We start from the raw sequence: 20,159 nt of genomic DNA, 5'->3' as shown, positions 1-20,159 counted from the left end.
GGAGCCCCTCTGGCCCTCTCGCCCCCTTCCCGGGATCCCCTAGGGTCTCGGAACGGGCGGGGGTACCCGGAGCCGCAATCCCCACCCCGAGGCCGCTCGATCGCGCCCCGTCGCCGCCAGCCCCGCCGCCCACCAGGCCCGGGGCTGCGCAGCAGCCCTCGGAGCGGCCGCGGGAAGCGGCTGACCCTGGAGAGGCCCCGCGCGGGGCGGCGAGGAGGCCGGGCGCGCGGCTGGCGCACCGCCCCTCCCAGCCGGCGCGGGCCTGCGGGCCTGGGCGGACCGGAGCCCACTCCGGCCGCGCGGGCCTGCCGGCGCCGGAGATCCAGCGCACTCCGCCGGCCCGGTCCGGCCGCAGAGCCCTCTCGGCGGCGCCGCCGCGAACTTTCTCCCTGCCCGGCCCGGAGGAGGCGGCGCGGCCCCGCGAGCGCGGCGGGCAGGGTCCCATCCCGGCCCGGCGGGGACGCGCGGGCTCGGCGCCGCGGCCGCGCCCGGACACGCGTGAACCGGGCCAGAGACGCAGGGACACGCGGGGCGCGGACACGCGGGGGCGCGGACACGCGCGCCGCCGCCCCCCGCGCGACCCCCGCCCGCCCGCAACCCCGCGGAGGCCGCCCCGCGCCCGGACCCCGGCTCGAGGCCGCCCCGCGCCCAGACCACCGTGGGACCCCCGCCGGACCCCCGCCCGCCCCGCTGCGGGGAAAGTTGCACCCCTACTCACGGGCTGCCCCGGGGCGCGCCCGCCGCCGGCCATCGCCGCCCGCCGCCCGCGCCGCCGTCCGCCCCGCCCCGCCGCGGGGCCGCCGAAGCCTCGCAGGCCACCCAGGCCGAGGCCGCCGCGCCCGGGATCCACTGCGTGGCCGCCGCCGCTGCCCAGCATGAATGGGGCGCCAGCCGCGCGGATGCGGACCGGCCTCGCTCTCACTGCCCGCGGAGCGTCGCGCGCATGCGCCGCCCGGGCGGGCCGGGCCGGGGCGGGGCCTGCGCGGGGGCGGGGCCTGCGCGGGGCGGGGCTCTCGGGGGCCTCCAGGGGGCGCTCGATCCCCGCCGACCGCCCTAGCCCATCGCTCGCTTCAAAGGGCAACGCCGCTGCCAGGAGCTGCCGGAACCTGGTCCAGATACGGCCGAGGACGGCGGTTACGGCTCGGGGTCCTCAGGGGGCGGCGGGGCGTGGGGCGCGCGGTCCGGGACGAGGCCGGCGGGCTGGCACGGGGCCGGGCGGCGGGGCGACGCGGGGCGGACAGTGGGTCCGGGAGGCGCGGGTCCGAGCTCGCCTGGGCGGCTGGGCAGACGCGATCCCCGTGGCCGCGCTCCCGCAGCGGTTCGCGCGCCCCAGAGCCGCCCGAAGGTGAGGCCACAGGGGCACCTGGCCGAGGGGAGGCGAGGCGGCCGGAGCCATGGAAACAACCAAAGGGCCGGGGGCCCGTGCGGGAGGACGAGCTGGGGCGCAGCGAGGGCCGCGGGGGTGGCCACGAGCCGGGAGGTCACCCCTTAGGAGAGGGACCCCCGCAGGCCCGGGTGAGCCCCCGCCCCTCCCCGCCTCACGCAGCCGCGTCCCGGTTTCTGAGCTGGTCGTTCTCCATTTCCTGTGGCTCCGGCGTGGCTGGCTTGTCGGGACGCCGCGCTCGTCTGGGGACGTGGGGACGTGGGGACGCGGCCGAGTGGCCGACGGGCAGGCGGGCCGTTCGCTCTGCTCTGCGGCGTCCCCCGAAGGTGCGCGGATCCCAGCGTGGCTGGTTAAGCACAGCAGTCCCACCGGTTCTCAGAGCCTCCGCGGGGCCCGCACCCGCCAGCTCCAGCCCCAGGAGTGTCTCTGAAGACGTCCCAGGTTACACGGCTTCCTCCACCCCTGCTCCTCACCTGTGGTCCGCTCCCCAGAGGAGACCTGATGAGGCAACGCTCCGCACCACGCAGCACTATCAATCCAGGTGGGCCCTGCAAAGGCACTCCAGACAGTGGAGCAGACTGTCTTCGTGACCCTGGGCCAGGGAAGGAGCTCTTCAACCCCAGATCAAAGATATATAAAAGAGAATACGGGTCAATTTGACTACCTTAATGTTGGTTATTTTTGTTCATTAAAAGTTAGGAAAGGAAATATCAAGATAAGCCAGGACTCAGGAAAACACATCTGCAACACACGTACACTTGACAAAAGCTGCGTATCCAGGATTTATGAGAAATTGCCAAGGATCGACAAGGAAAGCCCACAGTCCAACAGGGACACAGGGCTGAGACCCCAGCACCGCAGTTGGTTGGAGCAAAGATGGCAAATTGTTGCTCCTAAAAGCCTTGCACAGTGGGTCCCTGCCCCTGAGGAGGCCGGCCGGGTGCAGATGGAGGGGGAACCACAGCGGGGGCTCATGGGGGGTGGGGACTGCAGCTCAGGCGCCCCCCCATCCCACCTCACAAGGAGGGAAATGAGTCAGCGGGCACTGGGCTCTTCCTCCTTGGGTTTCCTGTGTGGGTTTCGCTTCTGTCACCCTCCAGGAGGGCAGGCAGTGTGTGGCGAGGCAGGGAAAACAATTCCTAGAACCAGAAACATGGGGGGGGCGGGGGGAGGGCGGGGGAGGAGGGCCTTTCCGAACCTCTAGTGTTCCTGCCTCTGGAGCCATGCCAGGGCCGTTTCTGCGTTTCTGTGACTCAGAGCTTTGTGCAGAAGTAGACTTGGGGGGCCTCTCCCCTCCTCGAGGCAGAACCCCACCGCTGATGTGGCAGGAGGAAGAGGCTCGGGGTAGCCTCAGCCCCTTGGGGGTGGCCCTGACTCCTGCCTGGCCTTCACCCCCACCTGTCACCTCCTGCCCCGAAGATGCGCCGGCTCACGCCCGCCCCTCCCCACGCAGCTTTCCACACAAATGGAGAGGGATGCGGCTGGAGGAGGGTCTGCGAGGAGGGAGGACGCAGGGTGGGGCCCCCCCTGGGCAGACCCTCCAGGGGCTTGCTTCACACACGGAGCCCGCCACCCTGCACCCATGGCGTGTGCACGCACGGACACGTGCGTGTGTGCGAATGCACACCCGGGGCTAGCCCTGCGTGTGCAGCGCCCTGGGTCCCCGTGGCCTACCCTTGCCCACCCCGTGGGGTGGGTGCCGCCAGCCTCAGCCCCCCGGCAGCTGCCGTGCATACGGGGCGGCCGCAGTCACTGCCGCATTCTGGGAAGCCCACGCCGGCCGCTGGGTGGAGATGGGAGCGGGGGTCTGTCGGGGGCCGGCGTCGCAGTGAGGCCGATGGAGGGATGTACACAGAGCGGTCCCCTAGAGCAGGATGGGGCTCAGCCCGGAGGCGCATCCCCACCCACCCCGCCCTCCCCAGCGGGTGCTGTGGTCCAGGAGACAAGCCTCACCTGGGCCCGAGCTCCCAGGGCCGCTCAGGTGAGTAGCAGGGAAGCGTGGTCATGGTGCTGCCTCCCCGTCTGTGGGCTCTGCAGGGCCCCCCCCCACCCAGCCTCTGTGCCCAGTGGCCTTTGTAGCCCCAGGTGCTTCTTTCCAATAGGTCCAGAATATTCCCAGAATGGACCCTCATGAAGTGGGCTGGATCACAGGGCCCCCCTGAGCCAGTCACCTTGGCTGGGGGTAGAACCTGACGCTGGGCTGGCTGGCACGGGGAGCTCTCCAGAGCCGGGGGTGGTCCCCCAGAGAAAGTCCAGGTGCAGGTGTTAAAACAAGTAGGCCAAAGCAGGACAGGCAGGGCACCCAGGACCCCGTGGTGTCAGCGGACCACCGCCTGCCTACCTTCTCCCCCACGTGCCCAGCATTCTTGCTCCAAAGATGCCTTCACGCCTCAGGCCTGTGCCCATGCTGTGCCCTTGACCAGGAGTGCCCCCACTGCAACCTTTCATCTCTCAAGGCCCAAGTTCCCTCCCCCACTCCTCCAGGAAGCCTCCCTGACCACAGCTCCCTCCCCACCCGTGAGCCCTCTTTGGGCTTTCTGCCCCACTCAGTACCAGCGGTGGCCAGCCTGGGCTGAGAGTCCCGACCCTGGGGACAGAGCCAGGTCACTGTCAGCACTACACTGTATAGAAGACAGTAGCAGAGCTCCTGCCCACCACTACACGGAGCCCTGGAGGCCTCAGCTTCACCTTGTCCCGGGGCTGCAAACTGAGATGACTTCAGGGGCCAATCAGGTGAGGGATGTAAACAGTGAGACAGGCCGGACCGAGGGGCTGGCTGGAGGGCACCTGCCCCGCGGATAGCAGCGTGGACGTGCTATCAGGCAGGGCGGAGGGAACAAGGTGCACCAGCGGGAAGAGCCCGGCCAGGGGTCTGTAGTTGGTGCAGCGCACGCCACGCCCAGGAGGTCCAGAGTGGGTGCTTGTCGCCTTGGGGCTCACAGTCAGCTCACAGATGTTCCCGAGGACGGATGCCCTCGGCAGGGCCGTGGCCTCTGGAAAAGCCACCCCTCCCCCCTCCCTGGGACACAGTGGCCCTCGCGACCCGCAGCCCCAGGAGTGAGAACCTGGGGACGGGGAAGCAGCCCAGGCCTTCTCACTCTGCGAAACACCGTGGGCTGAAGCGGGAGGCTGGACTCCCACCCAAAGTAACGGGCAGCCCCCAGTCTGCCCACCCACGCGGGGTCAGAGGAGGCCAGCTGCGAACCCCAGATGGAGATGCAGCTGAGGAGCTCAGCACGTGGCCCCCAAATGTGCGGGACCCCATCCAGAGTCACCGTCAGAGCAAGCACCATGGAGCCTGCCTGGGGCCGCAGGACCGACAGATGCCAACGCGCAGGTGACGCAGAGGGAATGGCTGGCAGGAGCCCTCCCCCCAGGAAGCAACGGGGGAGAGGGTCGGAGAACCGGGGCTGCGCTGAAGCCGCCGCCACTCCCGCCATCGGAGGTCCCAGCGCAGAAGACGGCGCACCTGGGACAGCTGCGACGTGGGCGCAGACGTGCAGACAGGGGAATAGGGAAAGGCTGCGCGCGGGACTGGGCCCCTCTCCTGCGGAGCGGAGCCTACAGCCCACAGCTACCGCTGAGCATCAGACACGCGCTGACCTACGTGCCACCCTGCACGCGCTCCAGCCACGGGAGGCAGCAAACAACACAGATGAGAGGGCAGAGTCGACCCAACGCTTCACAATCCACCCTTTTGGAATATCTCTGAAACGACAGACTGGTGGTGCTGAACACATTCGTGGCTTGGGGGGCGGGGAAGGCTGGTTCTGTATCTCCTTCGCGGTGACCGTTCCAGGAATCCACTTGTGATGAGGGACCCAGAGCTCACACACACCTGGTGTGGACGTCGGCGTCCTGGTTTCCACGTTGTACGACAGCCTCCTGAGATGTGAATGCTGGAGGCCAGGAGAGCGTATGGGGCCTCCGCACTATCTTCCCAACTTCTCGTGAAGCTACTGTTACTGTAGATGATGATGATTTCACAATCAGAAGGTAAGAGGGTACCCCTGCTGTTGCTCTGACCCAGGCCCAGCTCTGCTGCCGCCACCACCTCCGGAAGCAGAGCTGGCCCCGTGGACGAGCAGGTTAGACGGCAGATGTCCCACCGGCAGAGACCCCGCAGGTGTCCTGGGGCTGCCCTGCCGCCGCCCCCCTGCCTCCAGCCGCCCTCGTCTCCTGGTCTCCAGGCTCAGAGCTCATGTCACCTCCTCAGGGACACTACCGGCTCCCTGTAGGCTGGCCCCACCCACTCAGTCACGACAGCACCAACGCCCTGGTATTTCCAGCGTGGGCTGGGGCGGGGAGATCCCAGGAAGCCAGGGCCTCATCTCAGGGTGGGGACACAAGGTACCAGTCTGCGTATTCACTCTGCCGCACGACAGATCGCCCTGAATCCGGTAGCTTCAAACAGCACCGTGTACCGCCTCTGAGGGTCTCTGCGGGGACGTGGGGATGCAGCAGGGCAGGCCCGGCCCTCCAGTCGGCTGGACAGAGCCTCCCCAGCATTCAGCCACAGACCCGCCTCCTGCCCCGTCCCACGTGCCCCTCGGTGGCTGCCTGCCCCGTGGGCACAGTCGGCCTCGGGGTGAGCACAGCAATGGAGAGGTAAGTTGGAATTTCTGGGGAGGCTTTGAAACCACCCACGGTCCCCTCGGTGTCACCCCTTCTGGCAAAACCCTCCCCTGGAGGACGTCCCTGTGCCACTAGGGCCCCATTCAGAAGAGCACAGCCTTCCGGGGCAGAGACACGGGCTCCGCTCCCATCACGTGCCCACCCCTCAGTGCGCTTTCTGGGTCACGGGGCAGATGGCATCGCCCCCAGGGTCGCTGTGGGAACCACAGAAACACGGGGCAGGGAGCTCTCCCGACAGCTCTTCCATCCCCAGCCCAACCCGCCGGCCGGGGGGGGGCTGTTACCGTCCCTTTTCACAGCGAGGAACCCAGGCACAGGAACCCGTGCCCAGGGGACATGCTGAGCCCGCTGGGCACCCCCTTCCTGCACCCGCCCCGCTCTGTCACAGATGGAATCTCTGATTTCCCCAATCTACCACGAGCTCTGCATGTGATGCTGTTCCTCGGCGCCCACGAGGTCACCCTGCTGACCTTGCCCGTGGCCCCGGGGCAGCCCCTCCTCTCTAGGGAAGCCTTCCTGAAGCACCAGCCCACCGCCTGGTCGGCAGCAGCCCTGGGCTCGTGGGCTCTGGACCTCAGCGTGGACATCACCATCTGTTTCTGGGCCTGGGTCTCCTCCACAGAGAGCCGTCACAGGGCCCCTGGCAGGGAGTGTGACAGAGCCAGCCCGTATCTTCTGTGTCCTTGGTGGGGAGGGCAACAGTCAGCCATGCTGCTTCCCCATCCTGGGCACAGGCCTTGCAAGGAGCAGGGGGCAGCAGAGAGGGGCCGGTCGGGGGCTGGGCCCTGAACAAATAGGCTGGCTCACTGGAAACCTCCTCCAGGGCCGGCAGGGCTGTTCTGGGACAAACACCAGAGGTGACATTCAAAATGTTTAACAGCCAGAGTGGACACCAGACATAGACAGAGGACAGGACAAGCCTTGATGAAAACCTAGCTTTGCTTCATCCAGCAGCACATTCACTGACTCGCTTCTCTGAAAGGTCCAAGGAGGTCTGAGCTTCAGGCATGGTTGGATCCACAGGCCCAGACACGTCACCAGGCATCTCTCTCAGCTCTGCCTGCCTCTGCAATTCTCAGGTGTGCTCTCCCTACCTGTTGGCCAAGACAACCCTGGCAGCTCGCTGGATCTCCTGGAGTCGTGTGACTGAACGCCCCTCCCCCTTGCTCACTGTAACGTTAGGGCCAGGAGGGGGCAAGCCCTCTGGTGCGACAGCTGCTCCAGAGTCCTTTACCTTCCAAGAGGTCTGGCCTTTCGGGGTTTTTAAACAATTAAAACAGGCCTTTTAATTATTAAAATATTATGCTCATGGTAAAAAGAAAAATCCAAGTGGTGCACGAAAGGACCCCTAGTGAAAAGGTATGTCCCCCTGCTGGGCCCCCAGGTCACCTCCTGGGAGGGAAAATTGTCCCCAGTTTCCTGCGTCCTGGCAGCAACATGCACAAGGACATTCTCGCCTCTCTGTCTGCTGAAAGAGGCACCTGTACACCTGCTCCGAACCGCCTTTGCACGTCTTCTTTTCTCACTAACAGGGTTTGCAGGCCATCCCACAAGAGCCGCCTCGGGACCCCTCCCTCTCCCTCTCGGAGGTCACACAAGTGGAAGCACCCAGTTCCGAGGCAGACACGCCAGGTGCCCCGTGAGTCACTCTGCTGTGTGACTCTGATAGGACAGCAGAGGGGGAGGATACTGCTGGACTCCTGTAGGTCTCCAAGAGGCTCCGCCGCTGGCCCTGCTGCGGGAGGGGAGCCCACCTGGCCACAGCCTGACGGCAGCCTTGTGGGACGCTGAGCGGGGGACCTGCTGGGCTGCACCCAGGCCCTGGCTGCGAGCTGCCAGGGTCAGGTGGGAAGTCCTCTCCACCCGGCTTCTCGTGCTGACAAGATGCCTAAGGTGTGTCCAGGCAGTTCCGGGAGCTCCGGTTTGTGCTTCTTCGTGGAAGCACGGACCTCAGGGCACCCATCGCTGGCCCTGGACACCTGGGTGGTTCCAACGCCGAGGCTGCCGCCGTGCCAACAACCCTACGTCACCCTCACGGCGACATACGCCCTCATCTCGGGGTGTCGACCCAGCAGAAGCACCCACAGCTGCGCTGTCTGGCCTCCAACTCCAGCCATCGCGTGGGTATTTCTCTGCAATTCCCTGATGCATCCAGGCTGTGGGGCACTTTTTCATGTTTCCCGGGCTCCCCAGAGGTTTCTGACATTCCTGTGTCAGCTCGAGGGGGGTCTGTTGTCTGCCCGTAACCCCCAAGCTGGACCTAGAGGGAAAGAGAAACTCTTTGGAAGGCAAGAGTCCCTGGGCCCTTCCTGGAGCCCGAGGACGAGGGCAGAGAGCAGGGCTGAGGTGGAAGGAGACCGGCCGGATCCTGGTGCCTCTGTCTAGGCTCCTTGATCCAGCTATGCCTGAACCGTCCTCTGGACCCTTCTGTCACACAAGCCAGCACTCTTCTCGCTTGTCAAGTCGAGTAGGGGTTTGTCCCTCGTGCTGCAGGGTCCTGGCTCGTGCAGGGCAGGAGTCGGCGCCCGTCTGGGTCCACCCTGCCCGGACCCCTGCGCTCCAGGAGCCTGGAGTGTCATTCCAGGGTGACGTTCTGGGGGCCCACCAAGCCCTGGGGAGGAGGTGGACTGCGGTGGGGAGCCTCCGAGTCCCCGGGCTCCACCAGCCCTCCCTGCTGTGGTGTGCACCCTCCTCATGGCCGCGTGTGTTTTGAGGCGGAATAACCGTGTAATTGGTTTATCCGTTCCACAGCCAAACCTCAGCAAATATGTTTTTCCTAATTAGTTGATGTTTATTTAACGGGAACAACCGGCCCATTAAATTTAATGAGGCAGGTTGTCAGGTACGAAGCGGAAGTGTCTTCCTTAAGCGCGACCCGGGCTTGGCAGGGCGGGGTCCCGGGCCGGGGCCGCGCGGAGCTCCTGGTCTGGGTGCGGGCAGACAGGCAGCGGCGTGGGTGTGTGCGGGCAGCCCTCGCTCCTGGCCCCCCGGCCCCACGTCTTCTCCACTGCGTGACACCCTCTAGCCTGGATTTCATCCGGTCCGTCTCCCCAGCGACCTCCGGGCCCCCCGGGGGAGGGTCTCCCGTCTGCTCAGCGCTGCACCTCCCGTGCCAGGGCCATGACTCGCGGCCAACGCTCGTCTGAGTAGCTTCAAGACCCCTCCTGCCGCCTCGGTTCCCCGCCCCCCAACCCCGACGTACCCTGGACCCTGCCTGGTCTCCCCACGTCCCTCCGGCAGGCTTCACACCCCCACTGCCCCCTTAGCAGGCGGGAAGCTCTTTGCTCAGGGAGATCCAGGCTCTGCTGAGGGGTCGCCCCTGGGCCCGACAGCCGGCGGGAAGCGAGGGCCGGCACCCTGGACCCACGCCCAGGCGCGAGGCTGCACCCGCCACCTGCCTTGGGAGGCTCCGAGCCGGCGGGGCGGGGCGGGGGGCGGTGGTGTTAGAACAACGTTCTGGTCCGTGTGGAACAACAGAAAATACAGTGGATTACGAAAGCCCTAACAAAACACACCGTGATCCTAAACCCCCGAGGAAAGCACGGGAACGTCTCGGTGGGCACGCCCTGGCCTCGCCCCTTATCTCCACGTGTGTACAGGTGGTGTTTGTCCCTCCAGACAGCGGGCTCACGCAGCTGCCATGACCGGGTTTTGAAACGGACTCACGCTCCAGGCTGAATCGCCGTCAGTGGCCACGCAGCTGGCGGGCGGAGCACGTTTTATTTAACACGTCCTCTGCTGCTAGGCACCTCGTTACTTCCAGCGTGTTGCCGATGTCACTGACACTATGATACACCCAGTGGGGCCCAGCTCCCCGGAGGAGCCCCCTCCGGCCGCTGCCCGGGCCTCTCCCGAGGGCCTCGCCAACTGACGTCCGAGGTCGGCTCTCCCGCTGCACCAAGGCCTGGGGCACCGACCAGGTGTCGACGTCGCTTCCCAGCACCCGGATGTGGGGAGGACGGCAGGGTCAGCTCCTCGGGCCTCCCAGGCAGAGAGGAGCCTGCAGGACTTCCATGAGGGACTGACCTTGGGGTCGGCACCTGCCCGTCAGGGGAGGGAGCGGAGGGCGGAGGCGCAGCTGGGCTGCTCTGGGCCGCGGCGCGGCAGCCCGGCCTTCGGGCCGCTCCCCCAGGCGGTCGCTGGATGCGGCTCTGGCCCTCCAGTGTGACTCGGGCCAGGTGGTTCCTGAGCACAGCGACTTCCCAGGGGGAGCGGACTCGGGTCAAAGGCTCGGCGCCGGCGGGGTTCTGGGTGGCGGGCCCTCTGCTCTCACACTTGCTAAGCACTGGCCGCGGGCCGCTTGCCACACGGCCCCGGGAGAAGCGCCTGTGAAGGCTGCAGGGCGGGAGGAGGGGGCATGGGCCGCGGCCACATCGCTGTGGTTCCAGCTCCCTGAGCCGCTTCCGCTGGGTGGCCTGTGCCCTCCCTCTGTCCCTCCGGCCCTGGGCGACGGGAGCCTCATGCTCTGCTAAGTTCTGGGTTATCACAGCATCCCAGCCGAGGTTTTAGCTCCTCTACCTCTTCTGGGGCCAACACCCTGGACTCAACTCCTCTGTTTAGAGACTCAGTGCTTTCTGGCTCCTGGTTGGACCCTGGATGTCACAGCCAACGTCATGACATTTAATCCCCAGCCCCGGGGTAGGATGGGTATAACTCCCCAACAGTCACACAGCCGGGGCCTGGGCCCAGAATGCCCGCCTCGAGGTCCACACCCACTGGACACAGCCTCACCTGTGCCACGCTCTCTCAGGCCCCACTTCCTGCCACGTATGGCCACGTGCAGGGGCTGGAACCACGGGCCCACACGTGGGCACGTCGCGCACGAAGGCCCACACACGTGCACACAGAGCCCGCACCCTGAGCACACGCAACCCCCCACCAAAGTGACGCTCGGACACACAGCCCTACGGCCACAGTAGGGGAGGCCACGGAAGCTTGGCTCCGGCGCCAGGGGAGTCCGGGGAACGAGCTGAGGTCCAGGAGGGAGCCAGGGGCACGAGCAAGTGGACAGCACGGCTGGCTGCCTGTGAGAGACACAGGCACAAGCGCACACGTCTGCCCACACACAGGGACCTACACACACACAGGCACAGGTGCACACGCAGGCGCTCCGAGGCTGCCTCCTGGGTGGGAGAACAGGGCCTGAGACTAGGAAGCTGGACGCGGCCCTGGACGCCACGGGCTCCGACCGAGTCTCAGAAGGGCCTCGGCAGCTTCCGGCTGCAGGGTGGCTCTGATGTCACTTAGGGTCAATGAGCCATGACCTCGCAGAGGGCCGCTCGCTGGGCGCCCTGCCACCCACCGGGCTGCTGTGTGTTTCTGACTGTTCCCCGGTGTGCTGGGGAAGCTGACCAGGACCTCTGGGGGGGCATCTCCTTGGCCGACGTGCAGTCGGGCTGACTCGGCTGTGGGCAGCTTGTCCAGCCCCTGGACACCGACAAGCCCCACGGACCTCCAGCTCCACACGTGAGAACCGGGGGATGCGCCGGGGCTGCAAGGCCGGCATCAGGACCGCCGGCTCGCAGCTCCAGAGAACTGCGGCAGGAAACCAGGCTCACCAGCCGGGCGTCCCCCTCCTGCTGCCCACACAGCGCTGGGCGGGCGGGTGCAGCCGTGCGGGCAGGGCGCCTCAGGACGGGCAGGTGGGCGCTGACCGAGCAGAGCGCACCCCAGCCCCGCCGTCACCCGCCCTTCTCGAGCCGCATCCCGTCACCTGCCCTTCTCGAGCCGCATCCCTTGCTCAGTCTGCAGAATCACCAGCACCCAAGCCAAACACCCAGAAACCACCCAGGTCCTCCCCTTGCCCAGTGAGGTCCAGTCCTGCCAGCTCCAGCGCCTGAGGCTCGGCCTGCTCTGGCCCCGGACCCACCGCCGGACCCCGAGGGTCACTCAGGACCCCAGGTGTCTGCAAGCCTCTCCACTTGAGCCCACCTACCCCCAAGGCCAAGGCGACACCCCTCAGAGGGACTGGACTGCGCTGGTCCCTCAGGAGCACCTCCTCCCGGCCTGGCACCCACCCCCGGCCCTGCGCCCCAGCTGTACTCTCTGTGCACGGTCTGTGCCCCGCCCCCGGCCCCCATCTGGGCTCCCTCTCTCCCAGCCTCTGGCTGCCCCGGAGCCCTCCACCCGGCGCTGGACTCAAGCTCCGCCTGTCAGGAAGCTGGCCCGCTCCCCTGCTGCGTCCCGACGAGGACCTGCTCCCCTCGCGCACCTCCGCCTGCTCTGGGCGCGGCCAGGCCCGCACCCGCCTGCCCCACTGGCGCCGGCGGGTGCCCGTCCTCCAGCCTGACCTGGGGCCGCGCTCCGGGCACGGAGGCGGCAGCAGGCCCGCCTGGCAGCCCAGACACAACTGAAGACGAGGACGCCTGCTTTATTTGTCTGCGGACAGGGGCACACACGCTACTTCTCTAGCACGGGGGCATCCGGCGCCTGCGGTCTCTGCACTGCCGTCCCACGGCGCGTCCCCTCTTCAGGCCCCAAGTCACTGCCAGGCCCGGAGTGGGCCTGCGTCAACCCTACAAAGGAGAACAGGGTTCAGGCCCCCAGGAGCATGCGTGTCCCCCAGGCTCTGCTCCACGAGGGCCCGTTTCATGGAGAGGGTCCTACCCCGTGGGTCCCCAGGCCTGGACGCGGCCTCCTCACCTCCATGCCTGGTGCCCACACTGCACGTGCCCGTGGCCTCCCGCCGGCCTCCCGCCTGCACCCTGTGCACACGGTCTTGCCCGGAGACGCAGCTCTCCTCCACCCCTCGAGGTCTCCCCTCTGTTCCCTTCTCAGCTCAGAGTGAAACCGCCTGGAGAGCCCTCACACCCAGGCGCTGGCCCGTGGGACACAGCACCTCGTGGGGCTGGAGCTCGCCCCGCAGCCCTGGGGAGGAGCCTTGCATCTAAGACCTGCTCCCTCCCTGCTGCCCGGCAGCTCCCAGGAGCAAAGTGCTCTCAGGGACCCTTTAAAGCCGGAGGCTCCTGAGGTGAGACTGGCGGGACCTGGGACCTTGGGGAGCTGGCAGGGAGGGTCAGGAAGGAGGTCCACGCCTCAGGGCAGGGCCTCTAGGACAGCCTGCAGTGCCCCCAACGTGGGGCTGGGGAGCGTGTGGCACCCGGACCACCATGACCACCTCCACTCACCAAAGGCCGGGCCCCGTCAGGCCAGCACAGGAGTGGCTGCCCTCTGCCCCCTCAGCTCTCCCCCTTCCACAGGGCAGCCCGGCCCTTTCCACGACCCCTACCCTGCACCCTGGCCTCTCCACCCCTCACTGAGCAGAGGTCAGGACGGGTGGCCCCCCTGGACAGCAGGGCCTGACTTCACCCAGTGCTGACCTCGGACATGGCCTAGCGGCGCCCACAGACCCCTCCCCGCCCACCGCCGCGGAGCCCAGGGGGGTGGGAGGCCGCAGCTGACGCCTACCTTGTGCGCTGAGCCGACGCAGTGCTGGTAGGCCTTGGCCAGGTCCGCACACAGCAGCACCTCCTGCAGGTGCTCACGGTAGCAGCGCAGGATCTGGGCCTGCAGCCCCGAGCACACGGGCTCCACCCTGCGGGGCCTGCGGAGAGGAGGAGGCAGTCTGGGGCAGCGCCACGGGCCAGGCACGGGGGCCGCGGCGTCCGGTCGCCCCCCAGAGAGGGGCCGAGGTGGCCCTCGGGGGACCCCCCCCCACCCAAGGCCTCCAGGGCGCCTCCCGCCCGGGTGTGGGCCACCATCGTCTCCCCCAAAGCTGTTTTTCTGATTTCAAAACTAATACATGCACGATGAGGAAAACTGGAAAAACACAAAATGTTTAAAAAAAAACTAAGGTGTTCAGACTCTCACTTCCTAGAGAATATCACTGCAGCATTTTAGAGGAATTTACTATTTTTTCTTTCTTTGTTCATCAATGTAGGTTTAGAACCTAAAGCTAGACTCTAAACGTATTCATCTGAAGAATGATTTTATGTTCTCTTTTTAAAAATACGAAACAAAGATGAAAAAGGGAAATAAAGCTTATTCTCATCGGTCACCAGGGTCTTCTTCCTGACGCCTCGCCCGCTGCCCCTCCCGCCCTCCCCTCTCTCCGGACCTCACACATGCTCCCCTGTACACGCACCCTCTCACACTCACACGCGTGCACACAGCTGTACACTCACTCATACACGTGCACATATACACACGCACATGCACTCACGCCCCCGAGCTCCTGCGTTCACGGGTTCAGGCCCCTGCTCCCCGCGGCTCTGGGCGGGGTTGCCGTCTCTCACCGCCCGCCCCGACCCCAAACCAGGCAGCAGAGGACGAGGAGGCAGGTGGCCGGCCCAGGTCCCACACTAGGATGCAGAGGTGCCGGGACACACACTCACAGGGTTTCCGTGGTTTCTGGCAGGTCCACCAGGAACCTCGGAGCCGCGGCTAAGCCTGGGCCCCGTGTTGCCCTCCCAGGCTCGGGCGCCGGGGAGGCCTCGGCAGCGGAAGGACCCCTGCTCCTGTCACCCGGGGCCTGCAGGTCGACAGCTCCCTGGCCCCGGATCTACTTTCAAAAGTCCAGCCTTGCAGCAGGTGCTGGGCTGGAATGCTGGTTTTAACACAGCTCAGCCTCCCACATCCATCCGTCAGGACCAGGAACAGAGGGCTCAGCGGCTCTCGTTAGCCAGCTGCGGCTGACACGCCCAGCGCCACCATCCAGGCAGCGATGCCCACGGGACTCCGGGCCCTGCGTGGGCTTGGTCCTCAGGCCTGCTGACCACACACTGCAGCCCCCTCCCTTCCCACCGCCGCCCCCCACGCCCAGACAATCCCTGATCAGCCAAGATCCATGGCGTGGACGGAACTGAGGGTTTACAAGCTGAACAGGCAGGAGGCGGGGTGGGGAGCAGCCGCCACGCCCGCGCTCAGGTCCACGGCTCCAAAGGTCAAGGCTGTGCTGGGAGAAACGGCCCCTTTCCCCGAAGGCCCTGCCCACCACCCAGGATTCCACTGGGTCCTGAGGGCACAGCCAGGGGACGCAACGGCCCTACAGCGCCACACGGCCCTGCTCCTGTCTGCACGGCGCACACGGGCTCGGAGGCTTCCTACCTGAGGAGGACACGTGTCTCTCCTGGGCGCTGACCTTCGCACGGGAGAACAGACGGGCTCCCAGGCTCACCCTCTCCTCCCGGGCCCTGGGGTCCCCTCACTGGGTTCCGTCTGCCGCTGTAGTGGGGTGGCCTCCTGGCTGCCCAGTGCTTGCAGGATGCCCCTCCCTCCGCACTGAAGACCCTTCTGCCACGGACACGTCCAATGGTGGGCCTTCTAAATGCCTCTGGACGGGCATCTCCTCTCTGCTGCCCTCGCCTGGAAATAGCTCCCTCTGCATTTCCCTCCGGGCTCCTCCGTCCCACCTGCCCTTGGCGGGGAGCCCCCGAGGCCGCATCTTTCGGGCTCTGTCCTGGCACCCGCCGGCCGTCCTCCCACACAGACCTCCTGCTCGCCCGGCCCTGGGGCCCCTGGAGCAGCAGCTCCCATCCAGCCCCGCTCCCGACGAACAGCCCCCCACCCGCGCCCCTTGAGGGTGCGGCCAGCAGAGCTGTCGGAGCCGCAGATCTCATGGAAAGAGGCGTCCGGGGGCAGGACGGCCGGCAGCCTGGCCAGTGATGTGGGGCTCGTCCTGGAGCCGCACCCTCTCCAGACCGACGGCGGAAGCGACTCACCCGCTGGCTGTAAGTGGGCAGAGCAGCGGCTTCTTAACTCTGCCCCCCACCTTCTGTCTTCAGGTCCCTGGACCAGGGCCCCTGTGCGTTCTGAGGGCAAACCTCGCAGAGCACCCAGGGGGCTCCCAGTTCAGGAGAAACAGAGGGAGGGGCCGAGCAGAATCCAGCCCCTCACACCAGGGTCACCCGTGGGCCTGCGGACGCCTCTGCGCTGGCGTTTGTCAGCCACAACACGAGGAGACAGGGTGTCAGGAAAACGTCAATCGCGAGAAATTTCACCTGTCTGCCTGCAGACGGGCCGTGAACGGCACGGGGCAGGGAGCAGGCGAGGCTGGGTCACACAGCTGGGGCCGCGGCAAGCCCGTCCACTGCATGCAGAACAGCTCAGGCTTCATCGGCTGCCTGGAAGGTACCCAGGGCAGTGACCTCTCCAGGGAGGGAGAGAAGCCCTGCCCCGCCCCCCCCCCCCCCCGCGCCCCCAGCTGAGGGACATGTTAGGATTCCCGGCTGGGAGGCTCTGGCCCACTCAGAGGTCAGCTCCCTTTGCTTGCCAGCCTCTCCTCCTCTGCACGAGGGGCTGAGACGCCAGACACGAGCCTGCAGGGTGAGGGGGGCGGAGAGCGGGGCAGGCCTTTGGCAGAGAGGAGTGACGACGGGAGGCTTTGGGGCTGGGCCCAGGTGCGGTGCTTCACAGCTCACGGCTCACCCAGGCCCGACGGTGCTCCTTTCCCAGGAACCTTAAGGCACCCATCGTGGGGTCCCTTCTCCAAGGAGCCAAGAGACCCCAAGCAGGTGCCCTGGGGGCCAGTGGGGGGCACACAGGTTTGGGGGGCTTTGTCACGTGCTGCTGCGAGTTCAGTGTCTGGGGGCGAGGAGGGGCCCACTGTGCACAGCAGACCAGGACCGGCTCGTGGGGTCAGTTCTCAACACCCACACGGCCGCCATCTGGCGGTGTCACAGGTACTCAGGGACCCAGCTTCCGGCCCTCCTCTCCGACGGCCCAGAGACCATCAGGCGCTGTGGGGAGTGAGGGTCTCACACGGGCCAGCTGGCCTTGGCACCGTGGCCACCTCTGGGAATGGAAACCGTGACCCCAGTGCCACCTGTGAACCGAGCTCTACCCGCTGGTGGGAGTGACACGTTTCCAGAAGGAGAGTTGTGATAAAAGGCTCACACGAGCCAGGAATCAACCCTCTCCTCCGTCCGTCCAGGAACCAGCACTGCCCAGCAACCAGGCAGAGGGAAGAGCTGGCCTGGGCGCTCCGGACCACTGCCCCTGCCCCTGCCAGCTTCGGGAGACCGGCCATGCCGCTCTCACTGACAGGCACCCCGCGCTGGGAACCCGGCCCCCCACCTGCGCGGGCACAGAGGGCCCTCTTCCCTTTCCTTTGTCCCAAACACCCTAAACTTCTCCCCCAGGGCCAACCCCAGTCAATCCCAACAACACACACCCCAAACTCCAACGCTTGGACCCCCCACCCCCGGTTCCCTGGAGACTTCCAGCCTAGCACGTCACCCCCAACCCGCCGATTCCTCACCACGTTCACCAGCAAGCGCCAGGGAACCCACTTCCCGCCTAGTTTCCATCTTGGTGAGTGGAGTCCCTGTCACTCCAGTGACCTGCCTAGCCAGAAACCGGGGGCCGCTCTAGACGCGCCCCCCCCCATAGACGCCTCCCTCTTACCTTCTAACTATAACGTTCCTGCTTCCCTGCTATCTAACCGAAAACCGCAGATGTATCCCCTGCAGCTCCCAAACAGCAGGGCGGTCGCCCTCTCTCCCCCTGGGCCTGACCCACCCCACCTGGGTGGCTCTCGAGGCCACTGCTCGTCCTCCTGCCTCCCCCTCCTGCGTCCCCCCTCCCCGAGGCCTTCAGTCCCCGCGGACGCTCGCTCGCTCCTCTTGGCCCCTGGCTCAGGCCTGCGGAGGCCAAACCCGCCCGTGTCCTGCCTCCTCTGCCCCCCTGCCGGCTGCAGCTCTGCGTGGTTCCCAGAGCGCCACCCCCGGGCCACAGTGACCCTTCCAGAAGGGCCCCCTCCCCCTCTGGTGCTCAGGCCTTTGGGGCCCAGCTCTCCTGAGCTCTCCGTGCCACTCCCCACTCAGTCTGGGGTCTGCTTCCTCGTCCCCCTGTCCCCCCAAGGGCCACCAGCACCCTAAGGGCACAGACACCCCTCCTCGGCATCCCAGCCTCACTACCCCTGCCTCCTACCTAGAGAAGGGGTCCTTCTGCAGGGCCAAGGCCACCCCCATCAGCCACCCCTTCTCTCCCCCAGAACCTGGGTGGTCTGTCCCAGTGGCCCTTCTCTCTCGTACCTTCGCTATTCCACTCTCTGCTGAAGACACACTCATCTCTGCAGAGTCTAGGAAGACCGCAAACCCAAACCACTTCTACTCATGGCCCTCCCACCCCCAGCCCGCTCTCCTCTCCCGGAAGCCCTGCCCGGGGCTCTGCTCCCACTGCCCGGTCCAGCCTCACAGGTTCTTCCTGCTCAGGGGCCCATCGCAGCCCACCTGTCCCTGGAGGCTGGAGGCCTCGTCCTGACTCCGCTCCGCTAGCGCTCTCCCGCCACGCGTGCCCCCGAGCCCCACGTGGGGCCCCCACTATTCCCACAGTTCTGCGCCAGACTCACGGCCGGTGTGGTCACTGCGGGACGAGCGGCCCAGCGGGTGCCCACAGGGGCCCGACACCCTCATCCTCCTGCACCTCGTACACTGGGCACGTTGTCCCCGACATCCCCATAGCCCACCCTCTCCACTGCGAGCACTGATTGTCCTAGAACATAAAGCAGCCCACGGGTTTCTGCAACTCCAAGGAGGTTAACAAACCCATTTCTGGGGTGATTACAGCTTGCTGGACCCTGTGCTAAGCAGTCCCTCCTGTCCGCGTCTGTCCCTTCTCTCCGGCCCTGCTCTCCCCATCCTGAACTCGGGAGGTCCCCTGTCCGCGGCCAGTCTGTCCCCACGAGGGCGCAGGGCCCGGGGCGGCTCGGAGCTGCAGGGGAGCCCATGATGGGTGTGGCCTGGAGGACCACCCTGCCACCTTGCCGCGAGGGCACCAGGACGGAGGGGGACACAGCTTCGTGAGACAGCAACTGCACAGGCTCACCCGTCATTCACCCGAGTCACACAGCAAGGCCACCAAGGCCACTGGGGAGGGACCTGCCCTCTGCAGCCCCCAGCATCTCCCCTTCGCTCCCGGCTCTGCCCTCCTTACCCCCGGGGGCGGGGGAGCCCAGTGAAAGGGACAGGGCTGAAACCACACCCCTGCAGGGAAGACACGGCCATGGCCCTGGCCCCAGGGAATCGGACCCTCACACCGTCTGAAGTTCTCGGTCCGCGGCTGGGAACTGCTCTCAGCGCTCCTGTGGCAGAGCTGAGACGCTCGTCTGTGCCGGCCCAGAAGGGGCGTCTGCGGCAAGGTGTGGAGACAAGGCCCTGGGAACCCGCTGTGCACGTGAAGGCCAGCGGGTAGGGGCACCTCCCCCAAAACACGCCCTTCCTGGAGACTCAGAATGTGACCTTGATTGGAGATGGGGTCCTGGCAGGTACAGTTAGTCAGCATGGGGTCACGGTCGGGCAGGGAGGCCCCTGATCCAACGTGGCTGGTGTCCTCCTAAGAGGAGGAGAGACACTGACCACGGACACAGACCAGAGGAGAAGCCACGTGACGCCGGAGGCAGAGGCTGCAGTGATGCGCCTACAGGCCAAGGACGCCAAGCCTCCCGGCAACACCAGAAGCTGAGCGAACGCCCGGGAGCCCTCCAGCTTCAGAGAGAGCCGGCTGTGGGCCACAGCAGCCCCAGGAAACAGGCAGCTGGTCATGCAGGAAAGCGCTCAGTGCCGACGGGCAGAAGTTAGTGGGAGGCAGACGGCTCACCAGTCACCTTCTGACAGACAGAAACACGCATCTTGTGTGACAGAGGCTCCGCGGTAAATGGCTCAGGTGGGAGGCCTTTCGTCCCAGGTTGCATCTCAGGCCGGGCCTGAGGTCCAGGTCATTCTGAGGACCAGTCCCTGCCAGGTCCTAACCCGGCACAGCAGCCCATCCTGCAGGTGGGGACACCAGTGTCAGAGGGGTTAGGTGACTTGCCCAAGGCCACACAGCGAGACACAGAGCCAGCATAAGAGCCCGGTTATCTGGCTCCACGCTGCGTCCATTTAACTCCACGCCAAGTTTGGAAAATTCCCCCAAAATTCCAAGGAAGAAAGCACCAAGGGTACAGAAAAGAAGCAAAAGACACATGGGATTCAGGCTCCCAGGGGAGCCAGAAGTCTGCCAACTGGAAGGGCCGACACCGGCCAGCGCGGGGCCGGGCCCCCTCCGAGCTCACGCAAGCCCGGCTGCGCACAGGCCCGAGCGCGACGTCGAGCACGTCCCTCTGTGGGCCCTGCTTCTGACCGACATCTCATCACCTCAGCCTTCTCCCATTACCACCGCTGGTGTGGAACTGGGCCATTAGACATCTTCCTGACACTTCATC

General features: G+C 66.2%; 3 protein-coding genes across 4 annotated transcripts in view; all 3 read right to left on the bottom strand.

Annotated features, from left to right (window-relative positions):
• Nucleotides 1-1,983, bottom strand: part of PLXNA1 (plexin A1) — a 44,975-nt gene extending 42,992 nt beyond the window's left edge. The window contains exon 1 of the mRNA XM_060160963.1: nt 1,858-1,983. The gene's annotated coding sequence lies outside the window, so the exon portion shown is untranslated. The remainder of the gene's footprint in view (nt 1-1,857) is intronic.
• Nucleotides 1,071-11,724, bottom strand: LOC132527427 (uncharacterized). Its single transcript, XM_060163079.1, has 8 exons — nt 11,705-11,724; nt 11,372-11,554; nt 10,046-10,354; nt 9,777-9,951; nt 4,706-4,862; nt 3,059-3,248; nt 1,543-1,626; nt 1,071-1,437 (listed from the first exon to the last, which is right to left on the bottom strand). The coding sequence occupies exons 1-8, from the start codon at nt 11,722-11,724 to the stop codon at nt 1,071-1,073; spliced, it is 1,485 nt and encodes a 494-aa protein (XP_060019062.1).
• Nucleotides 11,725-12,369: 645 nt separating this feature from the next.
• The window catches only part of CHCHD6 (coiled-coil-helix-coiled-coil-helix domain containing 6), a 125,774-nt gene continuing 117,984 nt past the window's right edge, over nt 12,370-20,159 (bottom strand). For both annotated transcript variants that reach the window (XM_060163852.1, XM_060163853.1), the window contains 2 exons: nt 13,427-13,562; nt 12,370-12,534 (listed from right to left, as the gene is read on the bottom strand). In XM_060163852.1, the coding sequence (XP_060019835.1) occupies nt 12,529-12,534; nt 13,427-13,562 (142 nt within the window). In that variant the 3' untranslated portion in view covers nt 12,370-12,528. The remainder of the gene's footprint in view (nt 12,535-13,426; nt 13,563-20,159) is intronic.

Source organism: Lagenorhynchus albirostris, chromosome 10, assembly GCF_949774975.1.
Source record: "Lagenorhynchus albirostris chromosome 10, mLagAlb1.1, whole genome shotgun sequence".
Lineage (NCBI taxonomy): Eukaryota > Metazoa > Chordata > Mammalia > Artiodactyla > Delphinidae > Lagenorhynchus > Lagenorhynchus albirostris.
The sequence above is the reverse complement of the archived record's forward strand: the minus strand, read 5'-3'. Positions and strand labels throughout refer to the sequence as shown.

What these genes read in the sequence shown, in the direction of transcription:
- LOC132527427 (XM_060163079.1), bottom strand. Translation starts at nt 11,724, where the DNA reads ATGCGGCTCGAGAAGGGCGG. An exon ending in GGGCAGGTGCCGACCCCAAG is followed by an intron (nt 9,952 to 10,045) that starts GTCAGTCCCTCA and finishes GGTGCTGGGAAG; the next exon opens with CGACGTCGACACCTGGTCGG. An exon ending in TCACCTGCGCGTTGGCATCT is followed by an intron (nt 3,249 to 4,705) that starts GTCGGTCCTGCG and finishes ATCCTGCTCTAG; the next exon opens with GGGACCGCTCTGTGTACATC.